Genomic DNA, 23,803 nt, shown 5'->3' on the forward strand with positions numbered 1-23,803 from the left:
GCAACATATGATGGCAGAATGGGCGACACGTGTGGCAACATATGGGGCAGGATCGATGGGAGACACGTGGGGCAACATATGAAGGTAGGATGGGAGACACATGGGGCAACATGATGACAGGATGGGAGACACATGGGGCCACATTTGATGGCAGAATGGGAGACGCGTCGGGCAACATATGATGGCAGGATGGGAGACAATTGGGGCAACATATGATGACAGGATGGGAGATGCATGAGGCAACATATGATGGCAGGATGAGACAAATGGGGCAACATATGATGGCAAGCTGGGAGATGCATTGGGAAACATTTGATGGCAAGATGGAATACAAATGGGGCAACATATTATGGCATGATGGGAGACGCAAGGGGTAACATGATGGCAGAAAGGGAGACACATGGGACAACATATGATGGCAGAATAGGAGACATGGGGCAACATACTATGACAGGGTGGGAGACACACTGGGCATCATATGATGGCAGGATTAGAGATGCATGGGAAAATATGATGGCAGTATGGGAGATGCATGGAGCAACATATGATGGCAAGATGGGAGACACGTGGGGCAACATATGATGACAGGATGGGAGATGCATGGGGAAACATATAATGGCAGGGTGGAAGACAAATTGGGCAACATATGAAGGCAGGATGGGAGACACATGGGGCAACATGATGGCAGGATGGGAGACGCATGGGTCAACATATGATGGCAGTATGGGAGATGCATGGGGCAACATATAGTAAGATGGGAGACGCGTGGGGCAACATATGGCAGGATGGGAGATGCATGGGGCAACATATGGCAGGGTGGAAGACGCATGGGGCAACATATGATGGCAGGATGGAAGACAAATGGGGCAACATATGATGGCAGGATGGGAGAGGTATGGGGCAACATATGATAGCAGAATGAGAGACAAACGGGACAACATATGATTGCAAGATGGGAGACGCATGAGGAAACATTTGATGGCAAGATGGGATACAAATGGAGCAACATATGATGGCAAGATGGGAGACGCATTAAGAAACATTTGATGGCAAGATGGAATACAAATGGGGCAACATATGATGGCAGGATGGGAGATGCATGAGGCAACATATGATGGCACGATGAGACAAATGGGGCAACATATGATGGCAAGATGGGAGACGCATTGGGAAACATTTGATGGCAAGATGGAATACAAATGGGGCAACATATGATGGCAAGATGGGAGACGCATTGGGAAACATTTGATGGCAAGATGGAATACAAATGGGGCAACATATTATGTCATGATGGGAGACGCAAGGGGCAACATGATGGCAGAAAGGGAGACACATGGGACAATATATGATGGCGGAATGGGAGACATGGGGCAACATATGATGACAGGATGGGAGATGCATGGGGCAACATATAATGGCAGGGTGGAAGACAAATGGGGCAACATATGAAGGCAGGATGGGAGACACATGGGGCAACATGATGGCAGGATGGGAGACGCATGGGTCAACATATGATGGCAGTATGGGAGATGCATGGGGCAACATATAGTAAGATGGGAGACGCGTGGGGCAACATATGGCAGGATGGGAGATGCATGGGGCAACATATGGCAGGGTGGAAGACGCATGGGGCAACATATGATGGCAGGATGGAAGACAAATGGGGCAACATATGATGGCAGGATGGGAGAGGTATGGGGCAACATATGATAGCAGAATGAGAGACAAACGGGACAACATATGATTGCAAGATGGGAGACGCATGAGGAAACATTTGATGGCAAGATGGGATACAAATGGAGCAACATATGATGGCAAGATGGGAGACGCATTAAGAAACATTTGATGGCAAGATGGAATACAAATGGGGCAACATATGATGGCAGGATGGGAGATGCATGAGGCAACATATGATGGCACGATGAGACAAATGGGGCAACATATGATGGCAAGATGGGAGACGCATTGGGGAAACATTTGATGGCAAGATGGAATACAAATGGGGCAACATATGATGGCAAGATGGGAGACGCATTGGGAAACATTTGATGGCAAGATGGAATACAAATGGGGCAACATATTATGTCATGATGGGAGACGCAAGGGGCAACATGATGGCAGAAAGGGAGACACATGGGACAATATATGATGGCGGAATGGGAGACATGGGGCAACATATGATGACAGGATGGGAGATGCATGGGGCAACATATAATGGCAGGGTGGAAGACAAATGGGGCAACATATGAAGGCAGGATGGGAGACACAAGGGGCAACATGATGGCAGGATGGGAGACACATGGGGCAACATGATGGCAGGATGGGAGACGCATGGGGCAACATATGATGGCAGTATGGGAGATGCATGGGGCAACATATGGCAAGATGGGAGACATGTGGGGCAACATTTGGCAGGATGGGAGATGTATGGGGCAACATATGATAGCAGGGTGGAAGACGCATGGGGCAACATATGATGGCAGGATGGAAGACAAATGGGGCAACATATGATGGCAGGATGGGAGAGGTATGGGGCAACATATGATAGCAGAATGAGAGACAAATGGGACAACATATGATTGCAAGATGGGAGACACATGGGGAAACATTTGATGGCAAGATGGGATAAAAAATGGAGCAACATATGATGGCATGATGGGAGACACAATGGTCAACATATGATGGCAGAATGGGAGACATGGGGCAACATATTATGACAGGGTGGAAGACACATGGGGCAAGCCATGGGGACAGGATGGGAGACAAAAGGGGCAACATATGATGGCAGGATGGGAGACAGATGGAGCAACATATGGGGCAGGATGAAAACACATGGGGCAACATATGATGGCAGGATAGAGACACAACATATGGGAGTAAAATGGGAGACATATTGGGTAATATATGGGGCAGGATGGGAGGACACATGGGGCAGCATATGGGGGCAGGATGAGAGGACATGTGGGGGCAGGATGGGAGATCATATGGGGCCTGGATGGCAGATCATATTGGGCCATGAATATGACACATGGGGGCCAGGAATAAGACACGTGGAATACAGAATGGAGTATATATGGGACCAAGATTGGGGATGTTATTACAGGAAGGGACCAGGATGTGGGACATTATAACTGTAGGGACTAATTAAGGAATATTATTACTGCTGTGTTAGTATTTTGTTTTTGATTATACTGTTTTCAGTGTGGGGGTGGTTGTCCTGTTACTGTGCAGAGTTGCCTATGTCTCTTCTTTCTTCATCTGGCATAGTGTAGAAGTTGGGGGGAAAATTGGGGAATATGTTCTGGAAGTTGTGCTCTAGATTACAGTGTGATATTTTCTGCATAGACGAGTCTGGGCTGGAAGAAGTGATGGCAGTCTGCGCTGGATGAAGAATAAAAGTGAAGATGAAAGACTTCAACTAGAGACGTCCCTGGTGAGTCAGTGTATTATCTGTATGCTTACACTATACATTATATACAGTATAGTATATACAGAGCTCCTGTATATAATGTCACTGTTGATCCCTATATTACCTGTACACTATACACTATATACAAAGTTCCTGTGTATAATGTCACTGGTGATCCCTGTATTACCTGTACACTGACACTATATACAGAGCTCCTGTGTATAATGTAATTGGTGATCCCTGTATAATATATACAGAGCTCCTGTGTATAATGTCACTGGTGATCACTGTATTACCTGTTCACAGACACTATCACTATACATTGTATACTATGTACAGAGCTCCTGTGTATAATGACACTTATGGCAATATTAGTATTGTGTCTTTTTTTATTAATGATCAGTATTGTAGTATTTGGTCACTATGTGGTGGTAATATGTGGTCCGGTCATGGTGTGACAGTATTTGTCTCTTGTATATGGCATTATTGGTAATTTTAAACAATGTATGTGACACATTCCCTTAAAGAAAAATAAAAAAATATACCTAAACAGAATATTGGATATTTTAAAATGTTTATGTTTAATAGGTTAGCGTAGCGTAGGACCCTGCCAAAAGAGTCTACCTTGCTGTGCTGGTAGCTTAAAAAATCTTTTGGCCAAAACAAAAGCTGATGGTTATGAAGATGATATGGTGTTCAATGGGAACTGTCAATGTTTGATTAGTGAGGATGTGGTGCAGAAGTGGAGTTTTTCCAAGAGTGGGCAGTGGGAATGTGGAAGGTTTGCGGGGTAGAGGAAGAGCTGGGCTGGAGCATGGGTGGAGTCTCAAGGGGGACCAAAAATTTTACCAGTATGGGGAGCTGAAATAACTGGTGGCAGCCCTGCATAGACTACGTAAATATTTAGTAAAAACTACAGCAAAAGTAGGTCCTTTAACAGCCTACCAAAAGGACAACATGTTAAATTTCAGTACTACAAGTATATTATGCAATCGAGGTCATGGCCTGGTCATAGTCTTCTATAACCACTTTTCTATATCCAACAATATTGAGGGAACTTAATGGCATATTTGTAATTTATCTGCTGGCAATGAGTCCAAGTTCACATTTCTCTTAATGAAAGTAGTTTGCATTCTCCACTCACGGTCCAGATTCTACTTGGATGGATCCAACTTTCTCAAGTCCTTTCTCTCCCAAGTTCTGACATTCTCCAGTGAGCTCACACTTCTTCCCCTGAAAATTCTCCAATTCATAGAGCGTGATCTGAGAATTAAGGTAAAAATGATAAAATAGTAGTCTTTATCTTGTTTGAAACTCTGTTGTACTATCATGGTTAAGCTTTGTACACATCTTGTGCATCATGTAAGTGTGGCATATGTGTCAGGAAATCTCCCACCACATACCCCTAATGTATCCACAGGGCTCCATATATCTCTCGTATACAAAAAGGTTGTCCTTTTGGGACAGTATGCATCGGCATTCCTTTTTTCCGATAAAGGAAATCATTGTCTGCTGCTTTTCTATAAAATGTGATATAGTTTTTTTTAACAATAGGAATGGAAGGGTGATGTTTGCCACTGTAGACCTATGCATTAGTATAATTTACATTGCAGACTTCAATCCAGGTGTATAGTAGCTACAATCATAATGTGGTCTCAGTTTTCTGTACATGCTGAATTAATCATGTGTACCAATACAACCTATTTTTAAATCTGTACTCATTTGAAGCCATCCATAACCCCCTAATGATGACCCCCCACCAGGCTCTATTTAGGGTATGTGCACATATTGCAGATTTGCCTGTGGAATTTTCTGCGCAGATTCTGCATCTCTTGACAGAAAACGCAGGTAGAAATCCGCGCGGATTTGATGCATTTTTTATGCGGATTTTCATGCTTTTTTTCATGCGGATTTGAAGGCGTTTTTGAAAGCTAAATAAAGATCTACTACACTGGTCAACAGCATTTTTGGTGCCAAAGATATTTCATCGAATTTAGGGTATTTTTGGGGTGCTGATTCTGAATATGTCATCAGTTTTGCCAGATTGGCTCAAGTTTTTGAGATTTTTGGTATCTTATTTATAGCACTTGTTGGTAAATGCGACGCATCATCTCATTAATTTCTTTGGATTAGTACTTGAACTGAGCAGTTCTCAATATAGTTTTGTGTTAATTAGTGTTCTAAAAGTTTGTTCATAGCTTGATTTTTGCACTAACTTTATGTTGTTGTCTGTTTTCCAGTGAAAAGCATGAACTCATCAAGAAGAAGTTGTCTTAACGATCCAGACTCATTCTGTTACATTTGTGGTGAATACACACTGCCAAAACATAGAAGAAACATAACAGACTTCGTAAAAAAAGTGTATTTTGCCTATTTTGGGGTTATGCTTGGGGACCAAGACAAGTTTTGGGCACCACACATAGTGTGCAAAGCATGTATCGAATCATTACGAAAATGGAGCAAAGGACAAAGAAAAAGCTTCAAATTTGGTGTTCCAATGGTGTGGAGAGAGCCAAAAAATCATCATGATGACTGTTATTTATGGTAAACACAGGTACAGGCACATCTTCACAATGAGGGACAGGCCTTCTTGCAGATTCCATGTTACTCCCATTTTCGTTTCTTATGCTTATTGAATCCTTGCACTTGCACTGCACAGAAATAACAGTCATCATGATGATTTTTTGGCTCTCTCCACACCATTGGAACACCAAATTTGAAGCTTTTTCTTTGTCCTTTGCTCCATTTTCGTAATAATTCGATACATGCTTTGCACACTATGTGTGGTGCCCAAAACTTGTCTTGGTCCCCAAGCATAACCCCAAAATAGGCAAAATACACTTTTTTTTACAAAGTCTGTTATGTTTCTTCTATGTTTTGGCAGTGTGTATTCACCACAAATGTAACAGAATGAGTCTGGATCGTTAAGACAACTTCTTCTTGATGAGTTCATGCTTTTCACTGGAAAACAGACAACAACATAAAGTTAGTGCAAAAATCAAGCTATGAACAAACTTTTAGAACACTAATTAACACAAAACTATATTGAGAACTTCTCAGTTCAAGTACTAATCCAAAGAAATTAATGAGATGATGCGTCGCATTTACCAACAAGTGCTATAAATAAGATACCAAAAATCTCAAAAACTTGAGCCAATCTGGCAAAACTGATAGCATATTCAGAATCAGCACCCCAAAAATACCCCAAATTCATTAAAATATTTTGGACACCAGAAAAAAAAATTTTTTTTGTTGACCTGTGTTATTGAACAAAAAAAAAAGAATTGTGATGTAATTTCTTGTCCAACCTTTTCATTTGCATACTCCATTGAAGAATAATGTTTACATAGATAGATAGATAGATAGATAGATGTATAGATTTTGTGTATGTGTCTTTATTTAACTCTTTATGTACCATTTTATTATGTTTATTACTAAACTTCGGCTTGGTATTATCTATCTATCTATAGATCTATCTATCTATCTATCTATCTATCTATCTATCTATCCATCTATGTATAGATAGATCTACAGATAGATAGATAATACCAAGCTGAAGTTTAGTAATAAACATAATAAAATGGTACATAAAGAGTTAAATAAAGACACATACACATAGACAAAATCTGCGCTAGGCCGGGTCACACTTGCGAGAAACTCGCATGAGTCTCGCACCTCAATTCCCAGCACTGCCGCCGACACTTGGGACCGGAGCGTTCAGCTACATAGAAATACATGCAGCCGTATGCTCTGGTCCGAGTGCCAGTGGCAGTGCCAGGTATTGATGTGACAGACTCGTGCGAGTTTCTCACAAGTGTGACCCCAGCCTTAAACGCAATATCTGTTTAATTTTTTTTTTAAATGAAAAAAAAAAAAATGGCGTGGGCTCCCGCACGATTTTCTGCACCAGAGAGGGAAAGCCAGTGACTAGGGGCCGATGTTTATAGCCTGGAAAGGGGTTAATACCCATGGATCTTCCCATTCTATGAATATCAGACCACAGCTGTATATTTAGCCTTTACTGGCTATTAAAATAGGGGGACCCCCCCAAAAAAAGGACGTGGGGTCCCCATATAATTAATAGCCAGAAAAGGCTATGCAGACAGCTGCGGGCTGATATTCATAGCCTAGGAAGGGACCATGGATATTGCCCCCCCCCGGCTACAAACACCAGCACACAGCCGCCCCAGAAATGGCGCGTCTGTACGATGCGGAAATTCCGACACTTAACCTCTCTCTTCCCACTGCCCTGTAGCGGTGGCATATGGGGTAATAGGGGGTTAATGTCACCTTTGAATTGTAAGGTGACATCAAGCCGGCTTAGTAATGGAGAGGTATCAATAAGACACTTATCCATTACTAATCCTATAGCTGCTAATGGATAAAATTAACATACACACATGCAGAGTAAAGTATTTTAATGAAATAAAACACCACAGTTTTGCCATCTTTATTGTTCTGCCAATCCATGCGACGCCCTCGATCTCCTGGAAAAAATAAAAAATAAACCAAGACAAATATTCCCTGGTCCGACGCAGTCCATTTAATAATAAGTGTCCCATGATGATCTCCCCTATAGACCTGTCACATCAGGAGATGTGACAGCTCTATAGGCCTCCAGTGATATACTGACAGGAGACAATGGCTCCTGCAGTGTTATCACTGAGGGTTCAATGGCCTCTCACTTTACGGCACTGCTGCATGAGAATTTTCCCATGCAGCGGTCCTGCAAGTGACAGTGACCTCTGACGGTGGAGGGATACAGTGCGGAAGGATACCTTCCGCCATTGTATCATCGGAGCCCCTGGAGAGCGGTCGCATCTGCCGATGTGACAGCTCTCCACGGGAGATCGTCGTGGGACACTCATTATTAAATGGATTACATCGGATCAGGGAGTAAACTGTCGGTTTATTATTATTATTTTTTTTTTTTTTACAGATGATCGAGGGCTTCGGGGATTAGCTGTATGGTGAGTATGTACTGTATGTTATATGTACTGTATGTCTATATGTATGTATTGTATACTGTATGTGTATATGTGTTTTTTGTTTGTTTTTTACATTTGAACACAGTAGCTTTACATTTGAACACAGTAGCCGGATGATGGGACTACCGCTAAGTGACATCAGCGGTAGTCACTGAGGCTGCGCTGACTTCCCACCTGACCGCAGTGAATTGACAGTGTGGGAAGATGTTCAGAAACTTTCCCACACTACAGAGTTCATGTCCGGTCAGGCAGGGAGGCTGTGCAGGCAGCTTTTCATTCAATCCTTCGTGGTTTACAGCTTGGAAGGTAGCATTAGCACCTCTCCGGGTTGTAAACTATTTAACCCCTTGAGATGGATTTACAGCGTGGGACTTGACTGTATAGCAGACAGGTATGGGATATTGTTGCTTTTTTATTTTGGACTTTTTTACAGGAGAACGAGGCCTTCGCTTGGATTGAGAATGCAATAAAGATGTTAAAACCTGTGTGTTTAATTATTTCATTTAGAGACTTTATTCTTAGTGTGTGTGTGTATTTTTAATCCTTTCATACTATTGGATTAATAATGGATAGGTGTCTTATTGACACCTCACCATTATTAACCAGGCTTAATGTCACCTTACAATAGCAAGGTGACATTATCCCCTTATTACCCCATATGCCAATGCTACAGGGCAGTGGGAAGAGAGAGGCTAAGTGGGGTGGCTGGGGGCAGATGTCTTTAGCCAGGGGGGGGGGCATAACCATGGTCCCTCTCTGGGCTATTAATATCTGCCCTCAGTCACTGGCTTTAGCACTCTGGTGGAGAAAATTGCGCTGGAGCCCACGCTAGTTTTTTCCATGAATTAATCCTTTAATTTAACACCTACAGCTCCAAAATTTTACACACACAAACTACTAACATTATTAGGGAGGGATATATAAAAATATAACGGATATGCAATGGTTTACTGTATGTAAACCATGTCTCATATCCTGTTGGGTTTGGTAATGATGTAGCAAAAGCCGACAATTGAATTATCGGCTATTTTGCTATCTAACTCTCTATGAAATATAAATATATATATGTGTGTGTGTCAATGATATATATATATATATATATATATATATACACCTATACCATGTGTAGACATTTATTTTAGCTATTCTATTCTAACCTGTCAGTGTGATTTTACTGTACACCGCACTGAATTTCCGGCTTTTCTATAGGACACCGGTGCGTATTTCTCGCAAGTCACACTGATGGTCCGTGTGGTGTGGGAGTTTTTCTCGCACCCATAGACTTTCATTGGCGATTCCTGGCCGATATACGGTGCAAATCACAGCATGCTGCGATTTCTCTCGCACGTATAATACGGCCTAGAAAACAACGGATGATGTGAGCTACCCCATAGATTAACATTGGTCCGAGTGCTGTGCGATTTTTTTATCGCATAGCACTCGTCCGTATTACGGTCTAGTGTGACTCCGGCCTACTACAGAGAGTTACCATTATGATGCATACATATCATGGAGCCAGTGACATACTGTAGATATGGGGAAGGCAGAGATCATTTTGCTGTGATGGTAGCAATTATACAAGAATAACAAAAAATAACAAAACATCAGAGGTCTTTCTGTCCAGATTTTCTGCATTTTTAGAAATGTCATGTAAGCTCTGCAGAGAATATCCAGTGCACATTGCCATGTGATGCAGATATGAAATTTGCAGTTCAAGTTATACTTTGCATGTTACTGTAAAGATAGTGGGAATCGATTTGCAAGACAACTCCAGTGGGCAGATCTGTAATCTGGGACTGTGAGATGGGAGCCCTGCGAACTGCCTCTTACCTGATGGCATCTCTGGTTCTTCTTTTGATTAGCCGGCCTGTCGGGACATCAGCATTGCAGCGTGACGCACATGTGACATCACACCAGGTCGGCTAATCAAAACAAAAGAGCTGGATGCTGGGAGTTAAGCAATGGTTCTCAGGACTCCCATCCACGGGCCACAGACTACTAACCTGGCCACTAGACCGTGATCAAGCTTCATTTCGAGTTACTGCGGCTTTAACCCTTATGCAGCTTAATTGCACCATTTTCATTATTAAATCTCCATCGGTACTTGCATTTGTTAATTTCTCTGCAGCAGTATGGACTAAAGTCAGTGAGGAAGAATAAATTGCATTTAATAAAAAAAAATTTGATACATTTTAGTGTTTCTTGAATAATTCCTGAAATTGTGTGACCTGTTAATGAGCAGAATCAATGTTTGGAATTTATCGTGTGACAAGCACAATCAAATACTTGGGGCATCACATATTCCAATATTTGAGTTTTAGTAAAACATCTAAGTGAAGTTTGGATATGCCAATTTTGTGGCCTGTAATGTAAACTCTTAAGCAAAATGCTACTCAAAAAAATAAAAAGAAAGTGGAAATAGCACCCCCTGCTGATCCAAAAATGGCACTGCAGCAGCTAAACTTCAACATCTGTTTAATGAAACTGGCAGAATCCTATTTGTTATTATTATTATTATTATTATTATTATTATTATTATTATTATTATTTATTTATGGTGCTACCCCAGAGACTATGTATGAGCCTTATGTGCTATATGTTTAAAAGACTGTTACATTTCTGTGTTCTAGAATCCCTATATGTTTCCAAGCATTGAGGAACAGACAGGCAAAGTAAATTACAAGTTATGCAGCCAATTTATTGCATTTAATTGAACTATAGATATCTTATTTCTTACTAAGATTGTATACATATGGCAGTGCTTCTTTTTCTGCTATATCACAATTCTGCTTAATAAATGCAAAAAAACTGTCATTTATTTTTAAGTATGCCACTAACATATCAACAATGTTATACCAAAGGTTTCAATCTTATTTAGGCCCCCAACCTGGTTGATCCAAAAGACAAGATAACAGTAGTACAATAAGTTGGGGTGAAATTGATTGACTATTTTTTTTAACATCTTATTAAATGTACAATGTTAGCTGAGGCCTGTCCTTCAACTAAAGCTTAAAGGGTCCGGCCCAAATCAATAAGTCCGCAGTCACTCTGTGTGACTGCAGACTTATGGATCTCCCAGTGCATGCACTGTGTGCTGCGGGGATTCGCTGTATACTGACCCTGGACCAGAGGGTATGGATGAGTTATACATACTGCCGGCCTGTGGTTGCTCACCATACACCTGTATTGAGTCGAGACGCGGCCAGCCAGTGGGCGTGTCCAAATAGAGGGCGCAGTCTACAGAGGGCAAGGCCTCACCCACTGGACGGGATTAGGTATAACTCATACATACCGGATCGGATATCAGCTAATCCCCCCAGCACACAGTGCGTCCACAGTGCGTCATAAGTCTGCGGAGTGACTGCAGATTTATTGATTTGGACCAAACAATCCCTTTAAAAGAATTGTCCAGGCAAATAATAATCAAAAGTCTTATCCACAGCATTCGTCATCAATATGAGATCAATGTGTAGGATCAACTATGATTCAGGAAAGATATATATCTTAGTACCGTGTTAGCCAGTAGATAGAAAAATATTTCGAATTGAGAGTCCTCAGTGGTTGATACCTTTTAATGGCTAACTGAAAAGATGGTAACAAATTGCAAGCTTTCGAGACTACAACTACTCAGGTCTAGGCCTGTTGAAGAGACCTGTGTAGTCTCGAAAGCTTGCAATTTGTTACCATCTTTTCAGTTAGCCATTAACCCCTTCCCGACCCATGACGCCACGTAGGCGTCATGAAAACCCGTGCCAATCCGACCCATGACGCCTATGTGGCGCCATGGAATGATCGCGTCCCTGCAGATCGGGTGAAGGGGTTAACTCCCATTTTACCCGATCTGCAGAGACAGGGGGAGTGGTGCTTCAGCCCAGGGGGGGTGGCTTCACCCCCCCGTGGCTACGATCGCTCTGATTGGCTGTTGAAAGTGAAACTGCCAATCAGAGCGATTTGTAATATTTCACCTAAAAAACTGGTGAAATATTACAATCCAGCCATGGCCGATGCTGCAATATCATCGGCCATGGCTGGAAATACTGAAGTGACCCCCCCCACACCCACCGATCGCCCCCCCAGTCCTCCGTTATGGGGTCCGGTCCCCTCCGTCCGCCTGCCGGCTCCCCCGTCCTCCTGTCCGCTCCCTCCTTGTTTGGATTCACCCCCCCTGTGGTCCGATTACCCCCCCTGTGCTCCGATCCACCCCCCCACCATCCCTTCATACTTACCGATCCTCCCGGTGTCCGTACGTCTCCTCGCTGGGCGCCGCCATCTTCCAAAATGGCGGGCGCATGCTCAGTGCGCCCGCCGAATCTGCCAGCCGGCAGATTCCTTACAAGTACATTTTGATCGCTGTGGTAGGTTCTATCACAGCAATCAAAATAAAAAAAATAATAAATAAACCCCCCCATTTATCACCCCCATAGGTAGGGACAATAATAAAATAAAGAAAATATATATATATTTTTTTTTTCGTTTCCACTAGGGTTAGGGTTAGAACTAGGGGTAGGGTTAGGGGTAGGGTTAGGGTTACGGGTAGGGTTAGGGGTAGGGTTAGGGTTATGGCATGTGCACACAGTGCGGATTTGGCTGCGGATCCGCAGCGGATTGCCGCGGATCCGCAGCGGATTGGCCGCGGATCCGCAGCGGATTGGCCGCGGATCCGCAGCGGATTGGCCGCGGATCCGCAGCGGATTGGCCGCGGATCCGCAGCGGATTGGCCGCGGATCCGCAGCGGATTGCCGCGGATCCGCAGCGGATTGGCCGCGGATCCGCAGAGGATTGGCCGCGGATCCGCAGCGGATTGGCCGCGGATCCGCAGCGGATTGGCCGCGGATCCGCAGCGGATTGGCCGCTGCGAATTTGTAGCAGTTTTCCATCAGGTTTACAGTACCATGTACACCTATGGAAAACCAAATCCGCTGTGCCCATGGTGCAGAAAATTCCGTGCAGAAACGCTGCATTGTATTTTCCGTAGCATGTCAATTCTTTGTGCGGATTCCGCAGCGTTTTACACCTGTTGCTCAATAGGAATCCGCAGGTGAAATCCGCACAAAAAAACACTGGAAATCTGCTGTAAATCTGCAGGTAAAACGCAGTGCATTTTACCTGCAGATTTTTCAAAAATCGTGCGGAAAAATCTCACACGAATCCGCAACGTGGGCACCTAGCCTTAGGGTTAGGGTTGGAATTAGAGTTAGGGTTGGAAATAGGGCTAGGGTTGGAAATAGGGTTAAGATTAGGCTTGTAGTTAGGGTTACGGATAGGGTTAGGGGTGTATTGGGGTTACAGTTGTGGTTAGGGTTGGGATTAGGGTTAGGGTTGGGATTAGGGTTAGGGTTAGGGTTGGAATTAGGGTTATGGGTGTGTTGCGGTTAGGGTTGTGGTTAGGGGTGTGTTGGGGTTAGGGTTGTGATTAGGGTTATGGCTACAGTTGGGATTAGGATTAGGGGTGTGTTGGGGTTAGTGTTGAAGTTAGAATTGAGGGGTTTCCACTGTTTAGGCACATCAGGGGTCTCCAAACGCAACATGGCGCCACCATTGATTCCAGCCAATCTTGCGTTCAAAAAGTCAAATGGTGCTCCCTCCCTTCCAAGCCCCAACGTGCGCCCAAACCATGGTTTACCCCCACATTTGGGGTACCAGCGTACTCAGGACAAACTGGGCAACAACTGTTGGGGTCCAATTTCTCCTGTTACCCTTGCAAAAATAAAAAATTACTTGCTAAAACATAATTTTTGAGGAAAGAACAATTATTTTTTATTTTCACGGCTCTGCGTTATAAACTTCTGTGAAGCACTTGGGGGTTGAAAGTGCTCATCACACATCTAGATAAGTTCCTTAGGGGGTCTAGTTTCCAAAATGGGGTCACTTGTGGGGTGTTTCTACTGTTTAGGCACATCAGGGGCTCTGCAAATGCAATGTGACGCCCGCAGACCATTCCATCAAAGTCTGCATTTCAAATGCCACTACTTCCCTTCCGAGCCCCGGCATATGCCCAAACAGTGGTCTACCCCCACATATGGTGTATCAGCGTACTCACAACAAACTGGGCAACAAATATTGGGGTCCAAATTCTCCTGTTACCCTTGTGAAAATAAAAAATTGCTTGCTAAAACATCTTTTTTGAGGAAAGAAAAATGATTTTTTATTTTCACGGCTCTGCGTTGTAAACTTCTGTGAAGCACTTGGGGGTTGAACGTGCTCACCACACATCTAGATAAGTTCCTTGGGGGGTCTAGTGTCCAAAATGGGGTCAATTGTGGGGGGTTTCTACTGTTTAGGCATATCAGGGGCTCTGCAAACGTAACATGATGCCCGCAGACCATTCCATCAAAGTCTGCATTCCAAAACGTCACTACTTCCCTTCCGAGCCCTGGCATATGCCCAAACAGTGGTTTACCCCCTCATATGGGGTATCAGCGTACTCAGGAGAAACTGGACAACAACTTTTGGGGTCCAATTTCTCCTGTTACTCTTGCGAAAATAAAAAATTCTGGGCTAAAAAATATTTTTGAGGAAAGGAAACACATTTATTATTTTCACGGCTCTGCGTTATAAACTTTTGTGAAGCACTTGGGGGTTCAAAGTGCTCACCACACATCTAGATAAGTTCCCTTGGGGGTCTAGTTTCCAAAGTGGAGTCACGTGTGGGGAGTTCCTACTGTTTAGGCACATCAGGGGCTCTGCAAACGCAACCTGACGCCCGCAGAGCATTCCATCAAAGTCTGCATTTCAAAACGTCACTACTTCCCTTCCGAACCCCGACGTGTGCCAAAACAGTGGTTTACCCCCACATATGGAGTATCAGCATACTCAGGAGAAACTGGACAACAACTTTTTGGGTCCAATTTCTCCTGTTACCCTTGGGAAAATAAAAAATTGTGGGCTAAAAAATCATTTTTGAGAAAAGAAAAATTATTTTTTATTTTCATGGCTCTGCGTTATAAACTTCTGTGAAGCACTTGGGGGTTCAAAGTGCTCACCACACATCTAGATTAGTTCCTTGGGAGGTCTAGTTTCCAAAATGGGGTCACTTGTGCGGGAGCTCCAATGTTTAGGCACACAGGGGCTCTCCAAACGCGACATGGTGTCCGCTAATGATTGGAGCTAATTTTCCATTCAAAAAGCCAAATGGCGTGCCTTCCCTTCCGAGCCCTGCCGTGCGCCCAAACAGTAGTTTACCCCCACATATGGGGTATCATCGTACTCAGGACAAACTGGACAACAACATTTGGGGTCCAATTTCTCCTATTACCCTTGGGAAAATAAAAAATTCTGGGCTAAAAATCATTTTTGAGGAAAGAAAAATTATTTTTTATTTTCACGGCTCTGCGTTATAAACTTCTGTGAAGCACCTGGGGGTTATAAGTGCTCACTATGCATCTAGATAAGTTCCTTGGGGGGTCTAGTTTCCAAAATAGGGTCACTTGTAGGGGAGCTCCAATGTTTAGGCACACAGGGGCTCTCCAAACGCGACATGGTGTCCGCTAACGATGGAGATAATTTTTCATTCAAAAAGTCAAATGGCGCTCCTTCCCTTCCGAGCCTTACCATGTGCCCAAACAGTGGTTTACCCCCACATGTGAGGTATTGGTGTACTCAGGAGAAATTGTCCAACAAATTTTAGGATCCATTTTATCCTGTTGCCCATGTGAAAATGAAAAAATTGAGGCTAAAATAATTTTTTTGTGGAAAAAAAAGTACTTTTTCATTTTTACGGAACAATTTGTGAAGCACCTGGGGGTTTAAAGTGCTCACTATCCTTCTAGATAAGTTCCTTTGGGGGTCTAGTTTCCAAAATGGGGTCACTTGTGGGGGAGCTCCAATGTTTAGGCACACGGGGGCTCTCCAAACGCAACATGGTGTCCGCTAAAGATTGGAGCCAATTTTTCATTGAAAAAGTCAAATGGCGCTCCTTCCCTTCCGAGTTCTGCCGTGCGCCCAAACAGTGGTTTACCCCCACATATGAGGTATCAGCGTACTCAGGACAAATTGGACAACAACGTCCATGGTCCAATTTCTCCTTTTACCCTTGGGAAAATAAAAAAAATTGTTGCTAAAAGATCATTTTTGTGACTAAAAAGTTAAATGTTCATTTTTTACTTCCATGTTGCTTCTGCTGCTGTGAAACACCTGAAGGGTTAATAAACTTCTTGAATGTGGTTTTGAGCACCTTGAGGGGTGCAGTTTTTAGAATGGTGTCACTTTTGGGTATTTTCAGCCATATAGAACCCTCAAACTGACTTCAAATGTGAGGTGGTCCCTAAAAAAAATGGTTTTGTAAATTTTGTTGTAAAAATGAGAAATCACTGGTCAAATTTTAACCCTTATAACTTCCTAGCAAAAAAAAAATTTGTTTCCAAAATTGTGCTGAAGTAGACATGTGGGAAATGTTATTTATTAACTATTTTGTGTCACACAACTCTCTGGTTTAACAGAATAAAAATTCAAAATGTGAAAATTGCGAAATTTTCAAAATTTTCGCCAAATTTCCGTTTTTTTCACAAATAAACTCAGAAATTATCGACCTAAATTTACCACTAACATGAAGCCCAATATGTCACGAAAAAACAATCTCAGAATCGCTAGGATCCGTTGAAGCGTTCCGGAGTTATTACCTCATAAAGGGACACTGGTCAGAATTGCAAAAAACGGCAAGGTCATTAAGGCCAAAATAGGCTGGGTCATGAAGGGGTTAAAAGGTATCAACCACTGAGGACTCTCAATTCTAAATATTTTTTTAGGATCAACTATAAGGCTGGGGTCACACATGCGTGTTTTACGGACGTAAGAGCGCAGAAACTACGTCCGTAAAACTCGCATTACATACGGCACAATTATTCTCAATGGGGCTGCTCCTATCAGCCGTATATTACGGATCCGTAATATACGGCTTTCTACGGCCGTACAAAATCGCAGCATGCTGCGTTTGTCAGCGTATTGCGCAAATAATACGCCAATGAAAGTCTATGGGGGCGAGAAAAATATGGATTCCACACGGTCCAGCAGTGTGACTTGCGAGAAATACGCAGCGGTGTTAGTGAAAAGTCGGTAATTCAATTGCCGGCTTTTCATTTCTCCTGCACAAACCCGACAGGATATGAGACATGGTTTACATATAGTAAACCATCTCATATCCCCTTTTTTTTGCAGATTCCACACTACTAATGTTAGTAGTGTGTATGTGCAAAATTTCAGCGCTGTAGCTGCTAAAATAAAGGGTTAAATGGCGGAAAAAATTGGCGTGGGCTCCCGCGCAATTTTCTCCGCCAGAGTGGTAAAGCCAGTGACTGAGGGCAGATATTAATAGCCAGGAGAGGGTCCATGGTTATTGGCCCCCCCGTGGCTACAAACATCTGCCCCCAGCCACCCCAGAAAAGGCACATCTGGAAGATGCGCCTATTCTGGCACTTGGCCACTCTCTTCCCACTCCCTGTAGCGGTGGGATATGGGGTAATGAAGAGTTAATGCCACCTTGCTATTGTAAGGTGACATTAAGCCAGATTAATAATGGAGAGGTGTCAATTATGACACCTATCCATTATTAATCCAATTGTATGAAAGGGTTAAAAAACACACACACACATGATTTAAAAGTATTTTAATGAAATAAACACAGCGGTTGTTTTCATATTTTATTGCTCTCTCAATCCATCAGCAACACCCTCGCTTGGCAAAATAATAAACGCACAAGATACATACCCTCAGCTGAACCGTCACGTCCCACGAGGTAATCCATCTTAAGGGGTTAAAATATTTTACAGGCAGGAGCCCTGCAAATGCAGCTGTGCTCCGTGCCTGTAATCCCCGGCGAATGAATGAAATGTAGGTCATTGACCTACATTTCCTTCAGTCGCGGTGATGCGCCCCCTGGTGGATGTCCTCATATGACCTGGAGCGTGGGAAAAAGTTCCCAGGCTGCAGTTCATGAGAACATCCAGCAGGGGCGCATCACCGCGACTCAATGTAAGTACAGATCCAGCTTTCCTTTCAGCACCCGGGGGATTACAGGCACGAGCGAGTGGTTTATCGCAGCTCGTGCCTGTAATATTAGTTAACCCCTTCAGATGGATTACATCGTGGGACGTGATCGGACATCAGAAGGTATGTATCTTGTGCGTTTATTATTTTGCCAAGCGAGGGTGTTGCTGATGGATTGAGAGAGCAATAAATTATTAAAACAACCGCTGTCTTTATTTCATTAAAATACTTTTAAATCATGTGTGTGTGTTTTTTAACTATTTCATACAATTGGATTAATAATGGATAGGTGTCATAATTGACGCCTCTCCATTATTAATCTGGCTTAATGTCACCTTACAATAGCAAGGTGACATTAACCCTTCATTACCCCATATCCCACCGCTACAGGGAGTGGGAAGAGAGTGGCCAAGTGCCAGAATAGGCGCATCTTCCAGATGTGCCTTTTCTGGGGTGGCTGGGGGCAGATGTTTGTAGCCAGGGGGGGCCAATAACCATGGACCCTCTCCTGGCTATTAATATCTGCCCTCAGTCACTGGCTTTACCGCTCTGGCGGAGAAAATTGTGCGGGAGCCCACGCCAATTTTTTCCGCCATTTAACCCTTTATTTTAGCAGCTACAGCGCCCAAATTTTGCACATACACACTACTAACATTAGTAGTGTGGAATATGCAAAAAAAAGGGGATATGAGATGGTTTACTGTATGTAAACCATGTCTCATATCCTGTCGGGTTTGTGCAGGAGAAATGAAAAGCCGGCAATTGAATTACCGGCTTTTCACAGATCTCGCGCTGAATGAAATCTAAATACAGAATATATATATATGTGTCTCAATGACATATATATATATATATACTGTATATATGTTTTCCCGAACATTTGAGCACATAAATCCATTAGATGTCGGTTTTGCAAGCCTGCGCGAAAATCTCGCAGTACGGATGCCATACGGATTACATACGGAGGATGCCATGCGCAAAATACGCTGACACACCCTGACTACGGATCACTATTTTGGGAACATTTCTCCGTATTACGGCCGTAGTACGGACGTATAATACGTGGCGTATTGTCTTACGCCAAGTGTGACCCCAGCCTAAATGTAATTGTTCTGCAGTGTCCACTACACATTGAATGGAGCTGTGCTGTTCAGCTCCGTTCTATGTTTATATTAAGCTAATGATAACAGCTGATTAGAGGGAGTGCTGGCTCTCAGACTCCCAAATGTCTGATTTTGAGGACCTATACAAGGAATAGGCCATGAATATTATATGACCAAATAATTCATTTACCTTTGTTATCATTGTACACATCGGGGTTATCATTCATAAAATTTAATAGGTTGTTTGTGAATCGGACGACCTGAGTAGCGCACATCATTGGTGGGGCAGGGCTACCTCTGTGAGTGACAGCAGTCCTATCATGCATGTTCAGATCAGACTTCACTCTCCTCCTTTACTTGTATTTTTCTGATGATTTGAAGTGCTGTGATTTCAGCTGACAAATGCTGCAATGTGCTACTTGTTATTAGAAAGCATATCACAGGGCTTGTCAGCTGAAGGGACTGCACTTCAAAGCATTGGCAGAGTCTGTCTGCACCACACATGACCGAGCTCCGATCAGGCTTCACTCTCCTCTCTGTTTTGATGCGGCCAATGCTTTGAAGTGCCATCCCTTCAGCCTGCAAGCCCTGTGACATGCTTTCTTTTCATCAGCAGCACATCGCAGTGCTTGTCAGTTGAAGGCATGGCACTTCATAGCTTCGACAGGAACCAGGCAGAGGAGGAGAGCGAAGTCCGATCTGTGCATGCCTACTGAGACTGCTATCAGTCACAGAGGTAGCCACACCAATGATGTGTGCTATTTAGTTCGTCCGATTCTGGTTTCTGGACCAGAGCCAGAATCACAACAGAAGACTAGATGACCCACACAGAGATGAGCTTACAAGAGCACAGCAGGTAATAGGAGTGAAGAAAACTGATAATTAGGGTGAGCTGGGACATAAGAAGGTGGATGAAATTAGTATCGGAAAACCTCTTTAAAGAGAACCTTTCATCAGTTTTTGCATGTTAAACTCCATTGTGGAAATATTAGCTTAAGTTTAGGTTATTTATTAATTTAAGTCCAAGGAGGTGTGTCCAATGATTTGTCTCTGGGAACATGTACTTCTTCCCCTGCATGAGAATTACCAATTATAAGCAGGCAGCGTTATACAGGGGAAAAAAGAACACCTCCTCACTGATTTCTTCAGCTACTGTGCAGAGATACAGCAAAGGTTAGTTATGTATCATTACAAACAATTCCAGATCTTATCTGACAGTGCTGTCAGATCTCACTCTCCCCCTACACTGTTTGTCATGAGATGAGATCTGGAAGTGTTTGTAATTATACCTAACTCAGTTCTGCTGTGTCCGCAATAGCTGCAGAGATCAGTGAGGAGAGGAGGGGATGTTCTTTTCTCCTCTATATGAAATTGCCTGTTTATGAATAGTCAACTTTATGCAATGGAAAAGATTAGATGCCCCCAGAGACAAATCTTTGGTAATGTCCAATTGAACTATAACATGAATAAATATAACCTAAACTTTACAAGCTAATATCTCCGAAATGGTGAGAAAATTTAAAATAAATCTATATTTTACTCGGACCTGCGGCCACTATTTCATAACGTGGCTAATTTGACAAGCTCAAACTGGTGAAAGGTCTTCTTTAGGACCCTCATACACATTAGACTAACATTGATTGAACCAGCTGATATTGATGTGTCTGTCTGACAGTCCAATATGTATGGGTCCCTCTCAACTATCGCCTGGTATAATGATGTCAGGGAACAGAGATGTCTGACAGATGCTCTCTCTTAGGAGCCAGAAATGTCTGACACAGGAGCACTCAGCCAGCTGAGAGTTAGGGGAAATAGCTGTTGGCCGAATGATAGGCTGAGCCAACGTTTGTCTGACATCTATTTAAAGTTTATTGGGGGGGAGCTATTCACTGTAGTTGCTATAATTGGCTTCAGAGTCAACTCTAAATGAAGTTGATGTGGAGCAGACATGAAAATATGAATCTCCAGCTAAGGCTACTTTCACACATCAGGTTTTTTCTTTGAGGCACAATCTGGCAAGTTTTGAAAAAAACGTATCCAGGTTTTTTTTACTCTGAATCCGTTTTTTTCTCATAGAGTTGTATTAGTGCCAGATTACGCTTGATGGCCAGACGTTTCATCCATTTTTTTCTGGATACGTCCAAATAGTCATTTCCAGTGGAGGGAGAAAACGTCCAGAGGAACTTTTTTTGGCCGGCAAAAAAAGTGCACAGTGACGGAACCGGCCAAAAACGCGTGAAACGGAGATGTGAAATGATGAATCCGACCTCTGGATCCTGTTTTCAAAGCATTTTCCATTGAAATCATGCACATTTTCCGTTCTGTGATCTCTCTCTCTCGCTCTCTCTTTTTCCAGGAAATCACTGTAAACTCCATGTTAAAAATAAAAACCGGATCTGGCAGAAAAACGGATCCGTTGCATCAGATTTTTTCACTATTTGCAACGGATCCGTTTTTTGGAACATTAGCCGGATTGTGCCTGAAACAAAAAACTTGATGTGTGAAAGTAGCAATAAGCAGCATGATCTGTATGGACCTAAAACTGATAATGGGCATGTAGGATATTAGGTATAAGGAAAGATTACAAGAATTAAATTTATTTAGTCTTGAGCACAGACATCTAAAGGGGAACATGATTAACTTGTACAATAACATAAATGTCCCATACAAAACGCTTTTTTATAAATAGTGGTTTTGTTCGTTACCATATTCTGAGAGCTATATCTCTTTTATTTTCCGGCGAACAGAGCTGTATCAGGGCTTATTTTTTGCAAGATGAGTTGCAGCTTTTTCTGGTATCGTTTTGGGGCTTGTAATATTTTTTCATAGCAAAACAAGCAATTCAGTTATTGCTTTTATTTTTTGCGTCTTCACCATGCGGTAAAAGTGATAAGACAGATTTATTCGTCGGGTCGGTACAATTCCAGAAATACCACATTTATTTATTTTTTATGCTTCGCTATTTTTACACACTAAAAACAATATTTTACAAATTTGTGTTTGCCGTGTCATATTCTGAGACCTGTAACTTTTTTACTTTTTTGACAAACGAAACATATTAGAACTTTTTTTTGTGGGACAGTTTGACGTTTTTCATTTGTCCAATATTTTTTACATATGACTTTTTGATCACTTTTTATTCACTTTTTTGTGAGTCAGTATGATGAAAAAGCTACATTCTTGGCATGTTTTTTATTATTTTTTATGGTGTTCGCCATATGGCATAAATAATGTGGCACTTTTATAGAGTGGGTTGTTCCAGACACGGCGATATCAATTACGTGTACTTTTTTTTAGGGTATGTGTCCACGTTCAGGAAACGCTGCATTTTTGACGCAGCATTGAGCAGCATGCATAAAAAACGCAGCGTCCAGATGTTACAGCATAGTGGAGGGGATTTCATGAAATCCTGTCTCCACTATGCAGTAAAAGAAGCATGCGGCACACCCGAGAAAACTCACATGCGTCGCGTCTTTTAGGGTATGTGTCCACGTTCAGGATTGCATCAGGATTTGGTCACGATTTTACATCAGTAAGCCAAAACCAGGAGTGGAACACTTAGAGGAAAAGTATAACAGAAACATATGCACCACTTCTGCATTTATCACCCACTCCTGGTTTTGGCTTACAAATACTGATGTAAAATCCTGACCAAATCCTGATGCAATCCTGAACGTGGACACATAGGCTGCGTGTCCACGTTCAGGATGGCCGGCGGTATCGCCGGAGCGGCGAAGCCGCTCGGCGCTAAGCCCCGCCCCCTTCTGGGACGCGATGATGCCGGATGTGTTAACTGTACACATCCGGGATCATCGCCCCCCTCCCATAGGGCCCTGTGTTATGCCTTGCGGCGACGCTGCGTCCCCGCAAGGTGTACGGACATGCTGCGATCTGAAAAGACGCGCAGCATGTCCGGAGTCGCAGGCCCGCCGCGTGCTGGTTTCCACGCATAGTGGACACGGGATTTCATAAAATCCCCTCCACTATGCTGGAACATCTGGACGCTGCGTGTTTGACGCTGCAGCTCTGCGCAGCGTCAAACAAGCAGCGTTTACTGACCGTGGACACACACCCTTACATTGCAGAAAAAACTCAAGGACAATGCAGGTGACCTGCCAGTGACCTCAGGTGCAGATTTGGTCAGGATTTTACCTGCATAAAATCCTGACCAAATCCTGAGGCAATCCTGAACGTGGACACATACCCTTAGGCTGGAGTCACACTTAGCGTAAGACAATACGCCACGTATTATACGTCCGTACTACGGCCGTAATACGGAGAAATGTTCCCAAAATTGTGATCCGTAAGCAGGGTGTGTCAGC

General features: G+C 43.1%; 1 protein-coding gene across 2 annotated transcripts in view; it reads right to left on the minus strand.

The window, feature by feature from the left end:
* Nucleotides 1-23,803, minus strand: part of CRYBB3 (crystallin beta B3) — a 99,046-nt gene that overhangs the window by 24,505 nt on the left and 50,738 nt on the right. For both annotated transcript variants that reach the window (XM_077280869.1, XM_077280870.1), the window contains exon 3: nt 4,554-4,672. In XM_077280869.1, coding sequence (XP_077136984.1) covers nt 4,554-4,672 — 119 coding nt within the window. The remainder of the gene's footprint in view (nt 1-4,553; nt 4,673-23,803) is intronic.

Source organism: Ranitomeya variabilis, chromosome 1 (genome assembly GCF_051348905.1).
Source record: "Ranitomeya variabilis isolate aRanVar5 chromosome 1, aRanVar5.hap1, whole genome shotgun sequence".
NCBI lineage: Eukaryota > Metazoa > Chordata > Amphibia > Anura > Dendrobatidae > Ranitomeya > Ranitomeya variabilis.